This window comes from Cucumis melo, chromosome 12 (assembly GCF_025177605.1).
Source record: "Cucumis melo cultivar AY chromosome 12, USDA_Cmelo_AY_1.0, whole genome shotgun sequence".
In the NCBI taxonomy this organism is placed as follows: Eukaryota; Viridiplantae; Streptophyta; class Magnoliopsida; order Cucurbitales; family Cucurbitaceae; genus Cucumis; species Cucumis melo.
This window is the reverse complement of record NC_066868.1, coordinates 22,729,920-22,749,870: the sequence shown is the minus strand read 5'-3', so window position 1 is coordinate 22,749,870 and position 19,951 is coordinate 22,729,920. Positions and strand designations below refer to the sequence as shown.

The 19,951-nt window shown below is 36.1% G+C and overlaps 1 protein-coding gene across 7 annotated transcripts; it reads right to left on the bottom strand.

Annotated features, from left to right (window-relative positions):
* Positions 1-334: 334 nt before the first annotated feature.
* Positions 335-19,661, bottom strand: LOC103487357 (pre-mRNA-processing factor 39-2). 7 transcript variants are annotated; one of them, XM_008445651.3, is made up of 14 exons: positions 19,478-19,661; positions 16,686-16,786; positions 15,739-15,968; positions 14,923-15,090; positions 14,355-14,727; positions 14,130-14,273; positions 11,857-12,009; positions 11,636-11,752; positions 11,337-11,417; positions 11,080-11,229; positions 8,236-9,798; positions 7,698-7,764; positions 1,161-1,325; positions 335-862 (listed from the first exon to the last, which is right to left on the bottom strand). In XM_008445651.3, exons 1-12 carry the CDS (start codon positions 19,644-19,646, stop codon positions 7,756-7,758), a joined length of 3,258 nt encoding a protein of 1,085 aa, XP_008443873.2. In that variant the 5' UTR covers positions 19,647-19,661; the 3' UTR covers positions 335-862; positions 1,161-1,325; positions 7,698-7,755. The 7 variants fall into 7 exon arrangements, with proteins under 7 accessions (XP_008443873.2, XP_050936492.1, XP_050936494.1 ...); XM_051080535.1 differs by having other exon boundaries at positions 1,161-1,232; XM_051080537.1 differs by having other exon boundaries at positions 11,337-11,439; positions 11,667-11,752.
* Between the last annotated feature and the right edge of the window lie 290 nt (positions 19,662-19,951).

Genomic DNA, 19,951 nt, shown 5'->3' with positions numbered 1-19,951 from the left:
ATTAATTCACATTTTTTATTTTTAAAACAAGAAACTTGTTTTTTGACGTAGGAAGGAAAACAAAAAATGAAAAAAGAAGTCATTCGCTTCGGTCAAACATATATGATTTTTGTTTTTAATAAACAAAAATTTACAAACAGAATTATAAAAGAAAGAAAAAAACAGAAGTAATATGATTACTAAATAGAAACCTAGGCTTCAAAAGTTGTTTTTAAATTATGACTACTTCAACTAAGAAGCAAATTATTGGACTTTTGATTTTCAAAACAAAAACAAAAAACTAAATAGTTGCCTAAGTTATCCTAGGAACATCGTTAACCTATAAACAAATGAGTGAATCTCACACACCACACAAGATGAAACTAAATAGAAAAAAATTAGAGTTACAAAGGGAGTATAAGTGGTAGGCAACCTCCTACTAACCACTTCGGCACTTCGGCACTACTAATTTTTTTCATGATAATTAAAGCATATAAATCTTCCCCAGAGTGACAAACGTTTGAATCTCCCACTCCTACACCACCTTAGATTAAAGATTAAACAAAACAAAAAAATGTATGACTAAATACAAAATTATTTCACAAAGATTCAAAATTTAGTGTTATAAACTAGGGATAAGCAGCTAGGCAAACCTCCTACACATTGAACTTCACCACTTTTGCACTTTTATTCCTTCGATCCTTCTTATTCTAGTACCTTCACTCGTCTCTTCCATCGACAATTTTTTTGTTGTTTTCCAGCCTCTGTTGACAATTCCTAAAACCCTTTGTATTAGGCAAAAAGTTTACATTGCTTGTTTTGGTTTACATAAGCATCTCCTTCCTCTGTGCAGCAAGTGGAGCTTAACCAACAAGCTTGGCCCCTGTGAAACCAAGAGGTCATACTTATGGCACGACATACTGGGAATTGAAGAACTTCTCTTCGGTGGAAGACAAGTCCAAATAACCACATAATTACGAGGCCATTACAACCTAATCTATGTTGGAACTATTGGAGTTATTCATGGCTCTGTTTTGTCCTTTTACCAACACAGAAAATTTCAAATGATTTTACATATCTCAAATACTAAAATACGTATAATCACATCTTCTTAGAGGAGACCTTTTGTCTCTTAAGTCCTATTCATAATCTAATATTATTTTAAAAGAAGTTTCTCTCACCTTTAGAAATGACAAGCCAAATCTGCAATCTCGCTTTGTAGATTTCTGCTATTGTTAATGTACAAAAGACATCTGAAAAGGGAAGGTAGAGTTTATCAAAATTACAGACCCTGATTTGTAATCTGTTTCTTACTGAAGATTCAGCAGCCAAGTAGACCATAAGCACTGCAAAGAAAATAGAAAATCCTGTCAATGTGCTTTTTCTCGATATTGTAATATTGTAAAATTGTGTAAAAGAAGAATATATACTGTTAAGAATTAGCGCAAATGCTTCGTGCTAGGAATTGTATTGGATCATTTTGATGCGAAAGAGTCAAATTCAATGACTACTCCTATGGGGGCATTGTTGAAGTTGATTAAGGAATAAGAAAAATGAATGGCAAATGTAACACATTTTCACCAATTTGTTGCTCAATTTATGGATGTGTCTTGTCAAACTGAATAAATGGTAGCAAAAAAGGAGTCTTTGATATGTAAAAATTACCTTGAGTTTTGGCTTGTTATATAAACAAGCTACACTTGGATTAGTAACATAAATTGTGACGTCCTTTGAAAGCTATTTCACGGTGTAGTAAAAAGCAAACCTAGTTTGCTATATCTAGTTGCGAAGCAGAGTATGCAAGAACTACTACGGTTACTATAGTATTTTCTAAACACACAAAATTTTTCTTATTTTTTATAATGATACACAACCCTCAATTCAAAGAGGGGAAAATAATTATACAAGGAAATATGAAAAATGGTCATAAAGAAAAATTTGAAGAAATTCTTACAGAAAATGTCCAATTGGAAAAGGTAAGAATTACTGAATTTAACGGGAGAATATTTCCTATATTCAACACCCCCCTCAAGCTGGATTGTATATGTTGATTAAATCCAACTTGATCTTTCAAAGAAACAAAACTGTTCTTGAGTAAGGCTTTGGTAAGTATGTCAGCATTCTGCATCTTGGTGGGTATGTAGTTGAGAGATATGTTTTTGTTTTCAATCTTCTCTTTGATGAAGAGTCGATCAATGTCTACATGTTTTATGTGGTCATGGTGGACAGGATCTTTAGTAATACTTGTGGTTGCTTGGTTGTCACAATGGGCCTTGATTGGCTTTTTTGTAGTGAGTCTTAGTTCTGATAAGATGCTTTTGAGCCATATTCCTTCACATATGCCTTGAGCTAGGGCCCTTGATTCAGCTTCAGGACTGCTCCTAGATACAACAACTTGTTTTTTTCTTCTCCAGGTGACTAGATTAGCCTACACAAAGGTGCGATGATCTTCGATCAATTTTTGAGCTTGCCCGATCTGCATTTGTGAAGACTTCAATAATTCTTTTCTTGGATTTCTTTTAGTATAATCCTTCTCCTGGTGTTCCTTTAAAGTACCTGAGTATCCATCGAGGGCGCCTATATAAAAGAAGGGAGAACAACTTGCATATATCTCAGAAAACTTACTGGGGTTGTTCATAAACTGACTCACAAAGTTTACTACAAAACAAATATCAAGTTTGGTGTGAGTTGAGTAAATCAACATCCCAACAAGTCTTTAATATTGTTCTTTATTGACCAATGTATTCTGTTTTCCTAAGAAATAGTCAGGGTCAATTGGAGTATTTGAGGGCTTGCACCCAAGCATACCTGTCTCCTTTAGAAGATCAATGATGTATTTTCTTAGAGAGATACACAAACCTTTCTTGAAACACGCCACTTCCATTCCTAGGAAGTATTTAAGACTTCCCAAGTCTTTCACTTCAAATTCCTTGGCTAAAAGTGGCTTTAGATTTCTTATTTCTTCTTCATGATCTCTTGTAATGATAATGTCATCTTCTATACAATAATATATGTTTATAGTTATACATGTCCTTTATTGTAATTGTACATCCAAGTCTAGGGTTTCTACATTCTCTCTATATATGTAACTTTACTCTAAATTAAAATAAGATAATTTTACTCCAAAATATTGAGCACTAGGTATTAGTGCCCCTAGGGTTTCGAATATTCATTTGACAACCCGCTTCCCATTAGGGTTTTAGCTTAGGTCATCTTTGTGTGGCCGTTTGTCAACATTGCCCGTCCTCAGGAGAAGTGTTGCCACCTTCCACCTCTGTCTGTCATTTCCGTTCACCGAAAAGCACTACATGTGAGGTTCACACGCCGCCGATGTGTTTCTGCACTGCCGCCACATCCCGACATGTGGGAGCGCATGGGAGTTCTGTTCCGTTTTTCGCCTATTGGGTTCATCTCAGGTCTTATGTTTCGTTTAGTTTGTGCAGTTGGTTCCATCAAAATCTATTCTGGTTTGAAGAAATTTGAAGAATACTTTGTTGGTATTAGAGTTTGTGGCTGTCTATATTAGTTTGTGACTATTTTGGTTCCAATTTTGTGGTTGACTTGTGTCTTTGATTAGTTTGGCTGATTTACTTCGTTTTATGTGTGAATTTAGTAGGATCGATGTGAAGAATTTTGTGTTATCTAATGTGATCCCCTTAGCCTTAAAGATCACAGAACACAAGTTAAATGGATCCAATTACTCTGATTGGCGTCGGACAATTCTGTTTTATTTGTGAAGTACTGATATGGATAATCATATGACAGACAATCCCCCAGAAGATGCTAAGAAGAAACAGATTGGCTTTGTGACGGCGCTCGTCTGTATCTTTAGATCAAAAATTCCATTGAGAGTGATGTAATTGGATTGATTGATCATTGTAATTTTGTGAAGGAACTCTTGAAATTTCAATACTCAGGTAAAGAGCAAGTCCATAGAATGTTTAAAGTTTGTATGCAGTTCTTTCGTGCCGAACAAAAAGCAAAATCTATTACCGGCTACTTTATGCGATTTAAGAGAATAATTTCCGAGCTTGCTTTGTTATTACCATCCTGTGCCGACGTTAAAGTTCAACAAGGTCAGCAAGAAAAGAAGGCTATTATGATCTTTTTGATTGGACTATTACCTGGATCAGGAGTAGCCAAAACATAAATTCTCTCGAACTCTAAAATTCTGTCATTAGATGATGCTTTCACTTACGTCCTTCGCATTGAAAGTTCTCAATCGGTGTGTCCGTTCCTCAACCTAGTAGTGCTCTCATTAGCAAGAATAGTAACCCCAATGTACCTCGAGGGGTGGACAACAATTTTCAGAGGATTAATTATGATAATAAAAAATCAGATTCTTATGAGATTTCTATAACTACTGTTGTAAGTCAGGTTATTGAAAACGTGACTGTCGGAAGTTGTTGTATAAGAATAATTAACGATCTCAACATGCTCAGATAGTTTCCACCAGTGATATTATAGAGAAGTTAGTAACCAATTTTGCAGACGAGTTTGCTAAATTTCAGATGTACCAAGATTCATTGCAAGTGTCATCTTCCTTTAATCCTTTGCCTCGACTGCTGACATAGGTAATACAAAGTCTCCTTACATCATCTACCAAATAGGTCATAGACTCTTGTGCCACAGTTCACATGACAGGTAATTCTAGCTTATTTTCTACACCATTGTCCCTTGCCTTTTTTCCATTTGTCACCTTGAAAGATGGCTCAAAATCCTCTATTCTTGGTTGTGGCACCGTTAACCTTACCCCATCCTTCCTTCTATCTTCTGTCTTATGTTTGCCTCAACTCATTTAATTTAATTTCTAGCCAATTTACTCACGACCTTAATTTTGTTTTCTTGAGGATCATTTGACAAAGAAGATCCTTGGTAGAGGATATGAGTCGAAGGGCCTTTATATTTTTTATCACCAGATACCGAAAGTTGTGGCATGCTCGGGAGTTACATCTCCGTTTGAAGTCTATGTCGTTTAGGTCATCCATCTTTGTTCGTATTGAAGAACTATTGAATTGCAATTCTTGTCAATTTGCTCAATTTCACCATCTTAGTTCGAGTCCTCAAGTCTATAAACGAGTAAATGCTCCATTCAATTAGTTCATTATGATATTTGGGGACTTGTCCAATCATATCTCAAATAGGTTTTCATTATTTTGTTACTTTTGTTAACGATTATTCTTGTCTAGCTTGGTTAATTTAATGAAAAATCATTCTGAGTTACTATCCCACTTTTGTGCTTTTCATGCTAAAATTAAAAATCAGTTTAATATCTTTATCAAAACATTACGAACTGATAACGCCGGCCAATATTTTTCTCATGTACCTGGCTCTAACTTGTGTGAATATGGCATCATTCATCAATCTTTTTGTGTCGACACTTCCCAAAATGGAGTTGCTGAACGAAAGAATAGGCATTTCAATTGCACGCACATTATCCTTTCAAATGAATGTTCTAAAGCAATATTGGGCCGATGTTGTCTCCACTGTTTGTTATCTGATTAATAGAATGCCTTCCTTTGTTCTTAATGATGAGATTCCTTATTTTTTTTCCCCACCAGATATTTGTTTCCTATTGTTTTGAAGATATATGGTTGTGTTTGTTTTGCTCAGGATATTTGTCCTCATCGTACTAAGTTAGATCCAAAATCCTTGAACTGCATTTTCCTAGGTTATTCGCTTGTTCAAAAGGGGTAATGTTGTTATTGTCCTACTTTTAACAGGTATCTTGTCTCTCCTGATGTTATGTTTTTCGAGGATATGCCCTCTAGTCCTTCACCATCGAGTTCGTGTCAAGGGGAGGATCACAATCTTTTTATCTATGAGATTACCTCTCCCACATCGTCATCTACTCCATCTTCCTTTGAGTCTCTTCCTTTCCGTCTATTGGTGTTGAATTTCTTTTTCTCCTGTAATAATATTTTGTTTTTTCAATAATGTCTATTTTTTCCTTATTGGTTGTCGATCTATCTCTATATAAGAAGACCTTGTTTTTAGTTCAATAATAAAGAGGAATAATATTAAACTTTTTTGCTTCCCATTTTTAAGTTGCATCACAGCAGGTGATCCACAGAGGTTCCCCTGCATTATTGTTACTTCCCATTTAATATTGGTTTCCACTTGTCAAGTCTTTCTTCATAATTCAAGCCCACGTGTAAGGGGAGGGTTAGATATTATATTAAACTTACCTTCATCTATCGGCTTAAGCTTTTGAATTGAGTTGGTGATTTAAGATGGTATCAAAGCAGGTTTTTGAAAACCTAAACCCTAGTGTTTTGAAGGCATGTAAAACACTAATTCTTTTTAAACCAAAAACGACTTGCTCCGAGGACGTGTATCCCAGAAAATTCGGCCAATTTTGTTTCAGATATGAAGCTCTCGATTTCAACCGACATGAATCTTTGATTTGTTGGCGTACAACGATTCAAACTTAACGTAATCTGTGAAGTACGTCATGCCGACCAACATGAAGTTATGATTTCATACGACTGGGATCTTCAATAGGTTTATGACGCGAAGCTTGGTTGGTTGAAGGATCAATCTTCACAATTCTCCTTTTTTTTTCGAAAGTGACGCTAGGACTTCAAACGTGAAACCTTCCTGCTCTGATACCATATAGTATTTTCTAAATACACAACATTCTTATTTTCTATACGGATACATACCTCTCAATTTAAAGAGGGGAAAAGAATTATAGAAGGAAACATGAATAACAGTCATACAGAAAAATAAGGAAAACATTTTACCGAAAAGGTAAAATTAGAAAGGTAATAATTAATGAATTTAATGGGAGAATATTTCCTATATTCAATAGTTACTTAAGAGTGTATTTGCTTAAAAAGGCTTATGGAAAAAATCTTTTAAGGTGGACTACCTAGTTTCCACTTTTTTGATAAAAAAAAGTGCAATAGAACTTGGAGAGAATCCAATGTCTCATGCTCCTACAAAGCACAATGAAACACGTTTCACTTTGTTCAAGAGAGGTTTGATTCAGAGCATCCAATTGCAAGAGACGTGGCAAGAAGCAACTTTGCAAAACTCACTTGGTGTTTTCAAGGAGTGTTACCAATCAGTCCAAACTTATTCTGCATTGTGAAAGTAATTGGCCTTAGTGTTAACGTTAGTGCCACTTATTTCTGGCAGTGCCTTGGAATCAGGAAGGGTGTGGTTAAGTGGCTTAGTGGAATTGATTAAGGAGATTTTTAAGGTTGGTGGCCTAATAATTGGATTGGTGGTTGGTTGTTTATTTTCCAATAAATAAAAATAGTGTTTCTCATTCCAATACATAGAATAAAACTTGAAGCACTTCATGCGCCTTATATATTGGTTGTCACTCTTCGTTCAGTTCATTTTTTCATGACATATCCACAAGCTCCCTCTTTACTTTCAGTGATATTGATCAACTGCTATAGGCATTTATGGTTGTTGGAAATTAGGGGCTAGTGGAGTGTTTATAGCTCCAAGGGTATTTGTGTAATTTAATGTACCCTAGTTTTATTTCTTGGGCTTATTGTAGCCTATATTATATATATTGATATTCTTCCCTCTGGTACTCCTTTGATTATTAGAAAATAATAATAGCGGCTTCTATCTTGGTTTTTTCTCCCTATACTAGGATTTTCCACGTATACCTTGTGTTCGTCTTATTCTTTTCGATAATGATGTTGCAAGCAATCGTTATCTAGGATAAAATTAGCTCAGCTGGTGATCTAATTTACCTGTCACAGTTGACTCATTTGGTTGTTATGCCTCAGATCAGCTGTTATCGCTACTTAGTCAAGAATCCTGCCATGTCAGAATACCACATATTACATACTTTAATACAAGAACAGGATGGGAACTTAAACTTGCAAGGATTCCCAACTGAATACACCTAAATATGAAACTGAAATGCTAATCTTGTAGAGATTCATCAACTGATAAACACTTCATATTGTGTAACATCAAACAGTCAACAGTCATAGACAGCAATATCATCTACAGACAGAAAATGAGTACTCAAGGAATCAAAAAAGGTTAAACTTTGTATGAAATTGTAAATTGTAGACGGCAAAACATCTATGATAGACTCAGATTTCTCTGAATTTGAGCCTCTCGCAATCAATTCAATATATGCATACTCAACCATTAAAAAGTGGAGCATGGTCCTGTGACGCAACCACAAGTGGGAGGATGCAAAAATATCTCCCCACCCCCAGGAAAACGAAAAAAAAAAGAAAAGATAAATTTTGCGGCATACTCTAGAAAAAACCGCACCTGATGGTCACGTTCACCAGCCTGGATCTGAATAGACAACGAAGAAACTTGTTTTGTGTGTTGCTTTTGTTCAGCTTCCTCCAGTTCTTCTGGCTGATGCTCATGTTGTTGGAATGATAGCTGATCTGTCTGGGAGGCTTCTTGCGGCTGAAGACCAAGTAACTGTTGCTGCTGCTGCGTTTGTTGCAATTGCTGCTGAATGTGATACTGCTGTTGTAATTCCACAGGCTGGTAAGGATATTGTTGTTGCGATTGAAAATACTGTTGTTGCATTTGCACTTGCTGCTGGTAATACTGTTGCTGAAAATTCTGTGCCTGTTGAAGTTGTTGCTGCTGCAAAAGATACTGCTGCTGTTGCTGATAGTAATAATATTGCCACATCTGTTCATAGGTATTTGGCGCCTGACCACTCTGCATGTGACCATATTGTTCGTCATTTGATGTAGTATATTGAGATTTCTCTTGAGTAAAACCTTGAGAAGGAAGTTGAGACTGAGAAGTAGTATGGAAATTCTGCTGCTGCCCAGATTGAATATGATTGTTGTCTTGGCTGATTCGTTCAACTTGTGGTTTTTGTGAAGCAATAGATTCAGAGGTATAATCTTGATCACCTGGTGTTTGACCAGATCGCATTCCTCGGTAGTCCTGAGGAGAATCTTTCCATGTTCGATGAGGCCTTCTTCGAGAGTGTCCTTGAAAATGATGCTGGGGGTCATGACGCAAGTTACCGGCATAACGTTTATGGTGCCATTTTCTGTCCCCAGTTTGATGCATGTGAAACTGCGAATGTACTTGGGTGTGTGTAGGCTTGTCGGGACTTGGAGAGGATGATGGACTGACCACTTCATTGGAAATCTGGATGGAACCGGAAGATCCGACACTTAGAGGGTTGTGCATTACAACCTCTTCATCTGTATTGTTGACACTTTCACTAGACAAACTGTTCTCCAGGGGAGGTTCCCCTTCGTGACATGCTTCGGAAAGTAAATTTATTTTGTCATTGTTCTTTGCGTTCAAGGAAAGACTCCCAATTGAAAGATTTTTCAAGGTCACGCCCAAAGCATCACCACACTCATCTTTTTTGGAGTTGTCCATGGGCGTTCGCATTTGTGCCGATTCAATCTGATTTCCACCACTTCCATAATGCTCAAGAACTTTTGGAGAATTTTCCTGCTCCCTTTCCTCTGCACCAATTTCAGAATCTCCTAAATTAATCTGGTCGATGGTAGACTCTTTCGTAGCAATATTACGCTTTACGAGTAAACAGGATGTTGGTTCATTCCCATTGGAAGATTGGTCATTCTTGAAGTTTTGGTTATCTAACAGAGACTGTTTATTTTCTTCTAGAGGAGGCTGATTTGATGGATTGACATGGCCATCTCTGATTGGTTGGTAGGTTACAGTGGTATCTGTTGTTTGTTTTCCTCCCACGGTCATTTTTATGGCTTCTGTCTCCTGGATGGGGTCTTTATATGGCATTACTCTAATAGACTGTGGAAACAATTTAATATGCCGATTCCACACCTTCATTACATCATGGATGGTTCCACACAAGTCAACAGCCTGCTGCCATAGAGAAGTGCGTTAACATTTTCTTTTGTAAGAAACAACACCAGTATTGATAGCAATGAAAGAATATGCGCTGTACAAAAGAAAAAAAACTCACAGAATCCAAAAGAATAACACCAAGCTAATAATTAGAAGATAATCCAATTAACAAAACCCCATAAGGTTTCAATATTTCTCTAGGTCTAGATGTTCAAGTGTGAAGCGTGGAAGCTCAATAATTGTGGCACCTTTCTCCTGCAATTCATTTTTCAAACACTTCACAATAAGCCTATAAGCTGTTTTTAACTACTCCCTCGTGCGGTTTGTAGAGCCTAACACCTAGAAAATCAAATTTTCTTTGTACCTAGGTGCTTGAAAAACTCTGTGGTTGCAATTGAATCCAAATACAGATACAGTTATGCACCCTTAATAGTCGAGAGATTTTAAGGAATCTAGGTACTTGAGTAGATCTTTAAACTCTTTCTAGTGTACCTGTCTAAACTTTCTTACAACTTTTCAAAATGACTTTCTTAATAAAATGTTTGTTAGGGGAAAAACACTTGGGCTTCTAAGCCTTCTGTAATATGACATCTGAAGGAAAGATATTTAGCCTCCCTTCCCTGGTCAACTGATATTTGCATTGTGAATTACATTAAAAACAAGAGAGAGAGAGGGAAGTCTAACACTTAATAGTCTAGAATCCATTCACTGGTCAACAGATAGATCGTTAGATAAATATTGCATTGTGAATTACATTAAAAACAATTTTCTAAGTAAAATATTTGTTTCCAATTAAAGACTTTTATTAATCTATTCTCTTGGACTTGACCCTTTCCTAGGCCTTTAGTCGAGGTGTGATGTAGTGTAAAACACCAATCGCTCAAGTTTACGAGAGGAGGGGTAGGAAAGAGATTTCCCAGGAGACAGTGGAGGATGGGGACAGCAGAGATTGTTATGGAATGGATGGAGGAATTAGCAGCTGGGGTTTATGAAAGGCTTTATGCATTTGTGAAGGGTGGATTGGAGTTGGGTAAGAGCTTGGAGGAGAGAATTACCAGCTCTCTCAAATGTGCTGGTGAGCTGCATTCTAGTTTTGTTCTTGTTTGTGTTATCTGGCTTATAGTTGAACAACCTTGTGCTTGATTATTGTTTATTTTTAATATACATCACAGGGAGTGTATTTCCCCTGTTTTCTGTGTATATAACTATTGGATGTGCTTTCTGGCCCTTATTGACCGTATAGTATTCTTCCATTAAAAAAAAATACACGTGCAAACATTTCAAAGGAAATCTGACCTTTAAATACAGAGTTGAAATATCCTCTCTGTCTTGCTCACTCCAACCCTGAGATACGTCTGCCTTGAGAGATATTGCATTAGCTACGATGGGATCAACTAAATTTATAAGCTTTGGCACTCCATAGACCATTACGAAGTTTATAAGTTCCTGCAGAAGGGCCATGAGCGAAATATAATGCAACAAAAAACTGTAAAGCTGCAACTGGACCCAATTCTCATAGTAATCTATGAAATTTCCATAAGAAGTAAAAATACCTCAAGAAGCAATTTGCAGAGAGGTACATTTCGGATCCCATCTATTAAGACCTCCATAGCAGCATCAACACTTCCTGTAATCTGCAAATCAAAGTTGGCAACTCTGTTCCAAGGAGCATAACAAGGAAATTCTTGACTATAGGAGAACAAATACATCGAAGTGTTCAAAGATGAAAGAGGAAAAAAAAAAAAAGAAGAAATTCCAGAGGTTGAAAGACAAATAATAACAAACTTAAAGTTGGTAAAACCATATTACCAGCAGAAATAATAAACGTTTGTCGATTTCAAGAATTCCATACCATGTGTTTAAGTCGAGAAAGATGTACATACAGAGCTGGTAGAACATCCAATTTCTTCTTCATCAAAGCCATCTCCAGGGCTTCTCGGTAAATATTAAAAGCTTCTGTAGATTTTCCCTGAATCATTGGGAATCAACAATAGATACATAGGCCAAAATTCAACCAATCCAAATGAGTGCATGGAATTAAATTATATTCAACAACAAATCTGTTTCTCATACCATTCGTTTCTCCATATTAGCCTTCAATATGATATTCTCCACAAACTTAGAATCTAAATCTCCATCAAGCTGAAGAAAAGCAGCACGTGCACCCGATAAATCTCTTATTTGTTCCTTAAACCTTGAATTGAAAAGATGGATAACAGGAACTTTCTGCAACGAACATAGAATGATGGTCATAAACATCTCCAGTCATTTTATAAAGAAAATGAGATAAGTCTTCCACCAAAAGTGAGCAACCGAAAAGTTTTAGTATGCATAATATCTAGACATGAAAACTATTTAAGGAACTCGAGAAATAACACTCTATCAAAGACTTCTAAGTAAGGTTGCTAACTCGTGAAACACAATGTGTTGAAATGAAATTTTAGTATATTGTGTGTTGGGAAGTATGTGTATTGTAAGCTTTAATTTGATAAATAACATTGAAATATAAATATAAATAGAAAAACCTAAAGCCTACAATAAAGAAATAAGTAGCAAAACACTACTCCACATTCATGAAAGTTGGAGAGAGAAACAATCCATTTAAAAAAGAATGAAAAAGTAATAAGTAAAATTAACTGATAGCCAAGATTGAAAAATTAGAAAAGTTACACTTTTTTATCATGAGACACAAGTACGCATGAGAGAAAAGTAGCATGGTTTAATGATTTTCTTCAAGTAATCTATATGACATGTTCAAATTTTAAAATTTAGTTATACTAAATATTCTAGAGTATTGCAGATTTTGGTAAAGTGGAACGAACTACAGGACTTTGTCCTCTTCACCTCACTTACTCCATCCTCTGAGCAACAGTTGCAAAAATTGAGATGCACCTCAAGGTGTTGCCGAGGAACTGGTGAACCTTCTCGAGCACAACTGTTTCTTATTCTTTTTTTTAGTTATGGAGCTATTAGAGGAAGGAAGAGTGTTACAATAGGACCCCTACTTCCCTCTTTGCAGCCAGCCTCACCACTAAAATGAGAAATCGACAATTGGGTTTGTTTTTTGCAACCAAAGACGGCCATGCAATGGTGCGTCTTTATTATGGATGCTTTATTCTGTCTCTACTTATGAAGGGTAAAATGGATACTACAGGCAATGTGATGCAAAATTTTTTGCCTTTTGAGCTAAGCTGAGGAAAACGTGAAGAATTTCCATTTGATGAGATATTGTTGTTTCGTAATTTTTGTCCGCGGGATCCTCACTGGAGTCAATAATGATCCACCACTAAACCTTAAAAGCGTTATTTTTCCATCTTTATATTTATTTTTTAGTTTTACTAATTCTTTTGAACAATCCGATTCAAGAATGATTCACATTTCACATCCTCGAATTATATGATACCTAATATTTCTTACTCAAACCCGCAACTCACAAGTTATATCGCATTCCCGTCATTTTGATTTGAGTTGTACAATACACAAATTTTTTTTCATTATTCTCTAGTTGCCAACAAGGGTTTTGTTGTTTCGTGATTTTCGTCCACGAGATCTTCACTGGTGTCAACAATGATCCAACACTAACTTCAAGCATTTTTTTATATCTGTGAGTGTCTGAGCCAACTTATGTGCACCTTGACTAATCTCATAGGACAACCTACCTAACCCTACAATATTTTGAGTGTTAAGGATACTCGTGCTTAGATAGGTAGCCACCATGGATTGAACTCATGACCTCTTAGTTAGTTATTGAGACTATGTCTCTCTTTTTACCATCTATTCACACTTCACATCCTCGAATCATATGATACCTATTATTTCTTACTCAAACCCACAACTCACAAGTAGTATCATTTTCCCTTCGTTTCGATTTGAGTTGTACGATACACAAGTTGTATAGTACAATTTTAACAACAGTGCTTCCAAGAGCCTTTACCAAATTTGAAGAAATTGGTCACCTGGAAAGTAACTAACTCCATTTCTACCCATGTTAAAAAATGATTATATTCTTAGCCTTTTAAATTTTGCAAAAAAATAAAAAGAAAAACAAAAACAAAACAAAAACAGAACAGAACAAAACAAAAAGCCATGTAAAAAGTAAACCGTTTCTTTGCTCATTAGAGGGATTATACTGGTTGAAAGAGTAGGAACTCCTCAACAAAAGCAGGCATCCCTCAATTAGCAAGCTTCCAAGGTTTCTCATGCTTGCAGAACAACAACGCAAAAACAGGCAATCAAAAGGTAAATAAAAGGCTTTCCTCCTACAAGCTAACTCAGTTTTCATTACAATAGTAAATCACTATCATACAGAACAAATAGAGAATATAAGTCCCCACCATAAGGTATACCTTGAGAAAAGTTTTTGTTGCACGCTCTAGAGCAAACATTGCTATCTCTCTTCCACCCTTAGTTTCGACAAACTCCACATAGCGCATCCAAAACTCAGGATAACTAGCACAGGGAATTAAGCATCTTTCGTAGAGTTTAACCGCCTATTAGAAAAGGGATCTTCAATTGAAACAAAATAACAAGGAGAACAATGGTTTAAACATCATAACAATTTGGGACCATACCCAATCAAAATCTCCATACATCTCCACAAAGTCAAGATAAGAATGCCAATTCTTCAGTTGACCAGCATCAAGGGGTTTTACATGAAAATATGTCCTCCTGATCTTATCCTCAAAGTGAATAACTTTTTCTTCTAGTTGACATGCTTCGTCATAGAGTTTTTCACCAGCATGCACGTACTTCAGTAGTGAACTATACCTAGTTGTGCCAGCAGACAGATCCAGAAGGTCTTTAATGACAGAAGACAGTTCAGTGTCCGTACACTTAGTTGGGACTTCACCATCCGGAGAAGCTTCAAATTCCATGGGCATTGAATTATTGCAACCAGTATCAGATTGGATATTCTCTTTCAGAGAAGCAGTCAATTTTCTAAAGCTGATAGATGAACTACGGTCCATTAGCTCTATTACCATGTAAATGTACATAAAGCATGATATTGCATAACGCCAAAAATAAAGAAGGGAGACTTGGTTGCAGAAAAGCGACTCTTTTTAATAGCTTCCAAGAATGTTCTATGATCAACTAAAACATTGCAAGAAACCCAGAAGTCTCATAGGAAGAAAAACACACCTGTTGTGATAATAAGACAACTTTTTGGTAGGAAATCTCAGAGTTTGAATGTAAATAAGAGCTAAGGAGTCCCACTGCTGTTGAGATACCTCAAACTCAATGTACTTGTCCCACAAGCTATAGCTCAAATAGTCCTTTCCGACAAAGGAGATTGCCCTCTTAAACAATCTGATAGATGTAGGATAATGTCACTTATTGAGTTTACCCCGATGGTTAAATCAGACAAAAATAGAAAAAGGAAAACTTAGAAAGGAAAAGGACATGCAAATTGGAGGAAAGTGAGAATAAAATCACCAAAAACCTAGTTGAAATGTTAAAATATGCCAAAAAAGAAAATTCTAAGCAGTTCACCGGCGTACAATTTTCATTTGCAGCAATAGAATTCTTGACACAAAATAGTTTTTCTCTCTCTCCATGCAGCACATTCAACAATGTGGGTGTTACCTTTTCAATCCACAGGTTGGAAACGCCTAGCAGAGTAAATGGGATCATTGAATGCAAAAAATAAAAAAGAAGAAGAGGAAGTCATAATGTTCATTAGTAAAGCTCTCATTTAGTGGTTTTTGGCTTTTTGCAAGGGGGAATCCTCTCCCCCTGCCCCTAGTTCGTTCACTTTATTGAATTTATATACTTCACAGGTTCCAGTGGCTAGCATGAGAAAACCAACTGAATGAAGGAAAAAAACAATAGACAAACATAGTCAATTAAATTCTAGGTTTCCACAATATGATCAGTCCTCAAAAGCCATTCCTATCAATGCACACCCCTGAATCTCTAGACCATGCTACTTGTTACTTCTCAGGTCACAGAAAATACCTTCGAATATCAGATGGATCTTCAAAAGCTGATATGCTGAAACTACAGTAATCAACCCAAATACCAACAGAATAAGTTGCTGATTGCACTGCTTGTTCGAATACATCAACAACCCTGTCCGCAGAGCACAACCTTGTCTTGTGAGCTGCATACTTTCTCCAGTATCCATGGCACAGAGGAAACTCGGACAAGAATGAGTCATACACCAAAGAGATCTTCTCAATGACATCCTGCATTTATTGGAAAAAGTACATCCAGTCTCAGAAATCCAACAAACTTTAGGAATTAATGAACTATAGTTCAAATTAGTGGCTGGAGTTGTGCAATTGACACATAAAAATATAAAACTGTACAAAGTAGGCCCGTTGTCCAAGAGATCAGAAAATGACTCCAGGTATTTACTTCATGTCTCTCAACCGGTAAATAAATATTTTCTAGCAGAAGAAATGATATCATGTGAACGGTTAGAAATAGTGGGCTTGGGTTATGTTGAAAGCCCATGGGTGGTTGAGATTTACTTTGCCCTAATTTTTTATTATTTTAATTAGGCTCATGTTGCCTAATAAATATTTTCCCCTTTGTACTTTTATTATCATAAAAAAATAATAAGAAATATCAGCATCATGGTTTTTCTCCTTGTACTAGGGTTTCCACGTAAATTTGTGTTCGTTCTACATCTCTACTTTCAATATGAACCATTGATTAAAAAATCAAACTTCAGCATGAAATGGAAAAAAAACAGACAAGTGGCTTAAGTATATCGACAATCTCCGAAAAATGCAAATAGGAGAAAGGAGAATTTGGCTTGAAAATGAGACATTCACTACACAAAGTGGTGTGAGCTAGCATCTGAAATCAAATTTGAGGTCAATAATTTCCTGATAAATTTGGTTTCAGAGAAGCAGCTCAAGGGTTCATGAAGTCCTCTCACAGAATGCAAGACTTACAGGATACTCTCTCTCAATCTCTGAAATAAGGGAAGTCCATTCGTCAAAATCTAGTCCATGTATGGGAACACCTTCGTAAAGTTTGGACTCATCTAAGCCAACTGCATAAAGGAAACATGAGCATCATGCTCTACTCAATTAAGTTAATTGCTAGCAGGAATTGCTCAGACCAGAGGGTGGCGTTTCCTGACATTTGCTGTAAAATGAAAACAATAAAAACAACAATAAAAGCAGCCGTAACAACAAAAATCCTTAAGCTCTCTGAAGAGAAAAGTGAAACTAAGAGTCGAAGTAAAACTTCAGAAAAAGTTCTGGTTATGTTCAAATAAAGTGAAAACAAACATTGTCAATGCAGTCATACGCATCTCAGAAATCAACTATACTTTGAGCTTGAAAGAAAAATAGATATATTTGAACCTCATGACCCATCTGCCTTAACTTTTCACTCCATCGCCAATTGAAGTACAAAAGAAAAAGTGAAAAACATTTTAACACACTGCGTCGTTGGGAAACCAAAGAACCTTTAAAGGGTTGCTTTGAGCGACCAATTTCAAACGGGTTGAGTGGGTTATAATGGCCCACTCAACGATTGGGGCATGTGTTGAGAAAAGGTGGATAAGGATTTCTTTAACTGCCCAATTTTACATCAACACTATTTACAACTTAGTTGTTAAAATAACCAACTCTCAATCACTCTAAACGTTTCCAATGACTTCACCTAGCGGTAATTACCGCCACCTCACTCTAACGACGTGCTCTAGTGACCAACTCTGACAGCCACCTCTAGTGATCAACTCTAGTAGCAACCTCAGCGGCCAACCCCAACAAAGACCAGCCCTGGCAATCAACTACAACGACCACCTCCAGTGCCCAACTCCAACTACAACCACATACTACCAACGGCCAACTCCGCCAGTCAACTCTAGCTACCACCTTCAGCAATCACTCCATCAGCCAACTCTAGCAAAGATCACCTTAGGCAATCAACTACAACAACCATCTCATATAACTCTCACAACTACCTCCAGTGGCCAGCTTTGACAAATACCCCTAACTACCAACTTTGTGAATCATCTCAAAAAACTTTGTGAATCATCCCCAACGACTAACTCTAACAACAAACCCAATTAACTTTATGCCAAAAACAAATATATTTAAGAGAAAGAAAAAAAAAACCCACGGTAAAAGTGCTTTAAAATAAAAATTTGAAATCATTCGTCCATAGTTTTGATAGTTTTTTGTATAGTATTTTGATGTTAATAGAAACATTTTGAGTGTATAACAAATCAAACAAACTTGTGTGTAATAACATTTCATGATAAAATGTAACCAAACAAATGAGTTTTTATTCCTTTAACTTTTAGAAACAATTAAACACAATTACTACAAACCTAAAATCTAATACCAAACACATACATGAATACACTTTCAATACACACAATTGTATGGTGTGTAAACCTACCAAACTTGCTAAGCAGCATAAAGAATTTTGAACTTCTAAACCTCTAAACGGCGGAAATTTTATTCCAAATTTCCAATATCTCTGATCAACGTCTTACTCCCCAACCTAGGATGTGATTCATGTGAAAGAAAAAGGCTGATGCTTCTCAAGATGAAGCCATGAATGAAGACAGAGGCTTAGAGTGAGTTCTTCGTGACTCAAACATTGTCACGATGGATGCAAGCTTTAACATACAAAAAGTTGACCAATCAAAGGGTTCTCTTTGCCTAGTTTACAATTCGTCACATTCAATTGGTTGTCCTCTGGACTCAAAACAGACTTTGACTGCATCCAAATAGGCCCTAACCATCACCTCACAAATCCCTCTTTGTTACCATCCTCTCAAATTTGCAAATATAACCTACAATTAACTATAGTACTACTCTTATCTAAATAGTTTTAATAAAAAGTGTTTCATTCGAAATAGTTTTTATATAGTGATTAATGAAATAACTTTTAGGAAAAGAAAATTAGTAGGCAATCCAAATAGGCCCTAACCATCGTCTCAAATTTGCAAACATAACCTACAATTGACTATAATATTACTCTTGTCTAAAAATTAAAAAATAAACTATAGTATTACTATTTCAAATCCTTCTTTCCATGTTTACTATTTCCTACTCATCATCTCTCTCCTTCTTTATTATAGTGTACTAATTCACCAATTGACCCCAAAACTTAAGTTGATGGGTGAAGGGAAATTTAGTATAATATTTAGCACTCCCTGCACTTGTAAACCGGACATATGAAGAAGGTCCAACCAGTAGAAATGACTATTAATTGGGAGGAAACAACAATGCAAGGGATTTGAACACAGGACATCCAGGACCACATTGCTCTAATACCATCTTAAATCACCTAGTGACCCAAAAGTTTAAACTGATGGATGAAGGTAAATTTAATATAATATCTCACACAACGTTCACTATACTAAAATAGTCTCATCCAAAACAGTCTATTATAACCCAATAACTAAAATAGTCTACCTACCTACTATTATAACCCAAACGCATACTCATATGATCTACCTACTATTCTAATCCACGTGTTATAGTAACCACTCGCTGTAACAACCAACCAAGTGCCCAGACACCTCCTCGGAGTTCTAAAAAACAATTGCTGCAATGCTGTAATCTCAAGGCGATTCGTGTTCTTAATTTAAGTCAATGAGATAACGCCTTTTCTATTAGCTATTTCTAAAATGGAAAAGAGCGGCATAAACTCAAGCAAAAGGTAATTTGAAAATAAAATTTGGAATAAAACGATGGCTGAATAAACGTAAACAGCACACCTGCGGAGTCTGATTCAATTGGTTGAGCTTTTGTGCCTGAATTATTGAGAAGTTGAAAATCATTCGCCATAGCAAGAGCTATTGATTTGGCATAGAACTGGACTGAACGTAGCAATGACCAGATGGAAGTTCCCGATGTAGGAGTCGGAATAACAAGACGGGTCTCCATTGGGCTATAGAAACCGGCCCAGCCCAGTACCTTTGAAAATAAACATTGAATTCATTTATTTTTTATTTTCGTTTCTCTTTTTCTTTTTGAGGGAGCATCTTCATTTTCGAGGTGTTTGGGTTATAATAACTTCCTATCGTATTTACACTATTTTATATTTATCGAATTTTTATTATTTGTTATTGTATTTACTAATTTGTTTTTAAATTAAAGAGAATGTTTAAGACAAAAAGTTGGTTATTAAAGTCGGTTGTAGGTTATTTTAGTTTAGGGTATTGGAATTTCAAACTATTTTAGTTTTGGTT

Bases quoted from the DNA above. Each gene is read 5' to 3' on its own strand.
- LOC103487357 (XM_008445651.3), bottom strand. From the start codon at position 19,646: ATGGAGACCCGTCTTGTTATTCCGACTCCTACATCGGGAACTTCCATC. The intron at 11,753-11,856 runs GTATGAGAAACA...CCAATGATTCAG, and splicing joins CTAATATGGAGAAACGAATG to GGAAAATCTACAGAAGCTTT. The intron at 11,230-11,336 runs GTATTTTTACTT...GCCCTTCTGCAG, and splicing joins TCTGCAAATTGCTTCTTGAG to GAACTTATAAACTTCGTAAT.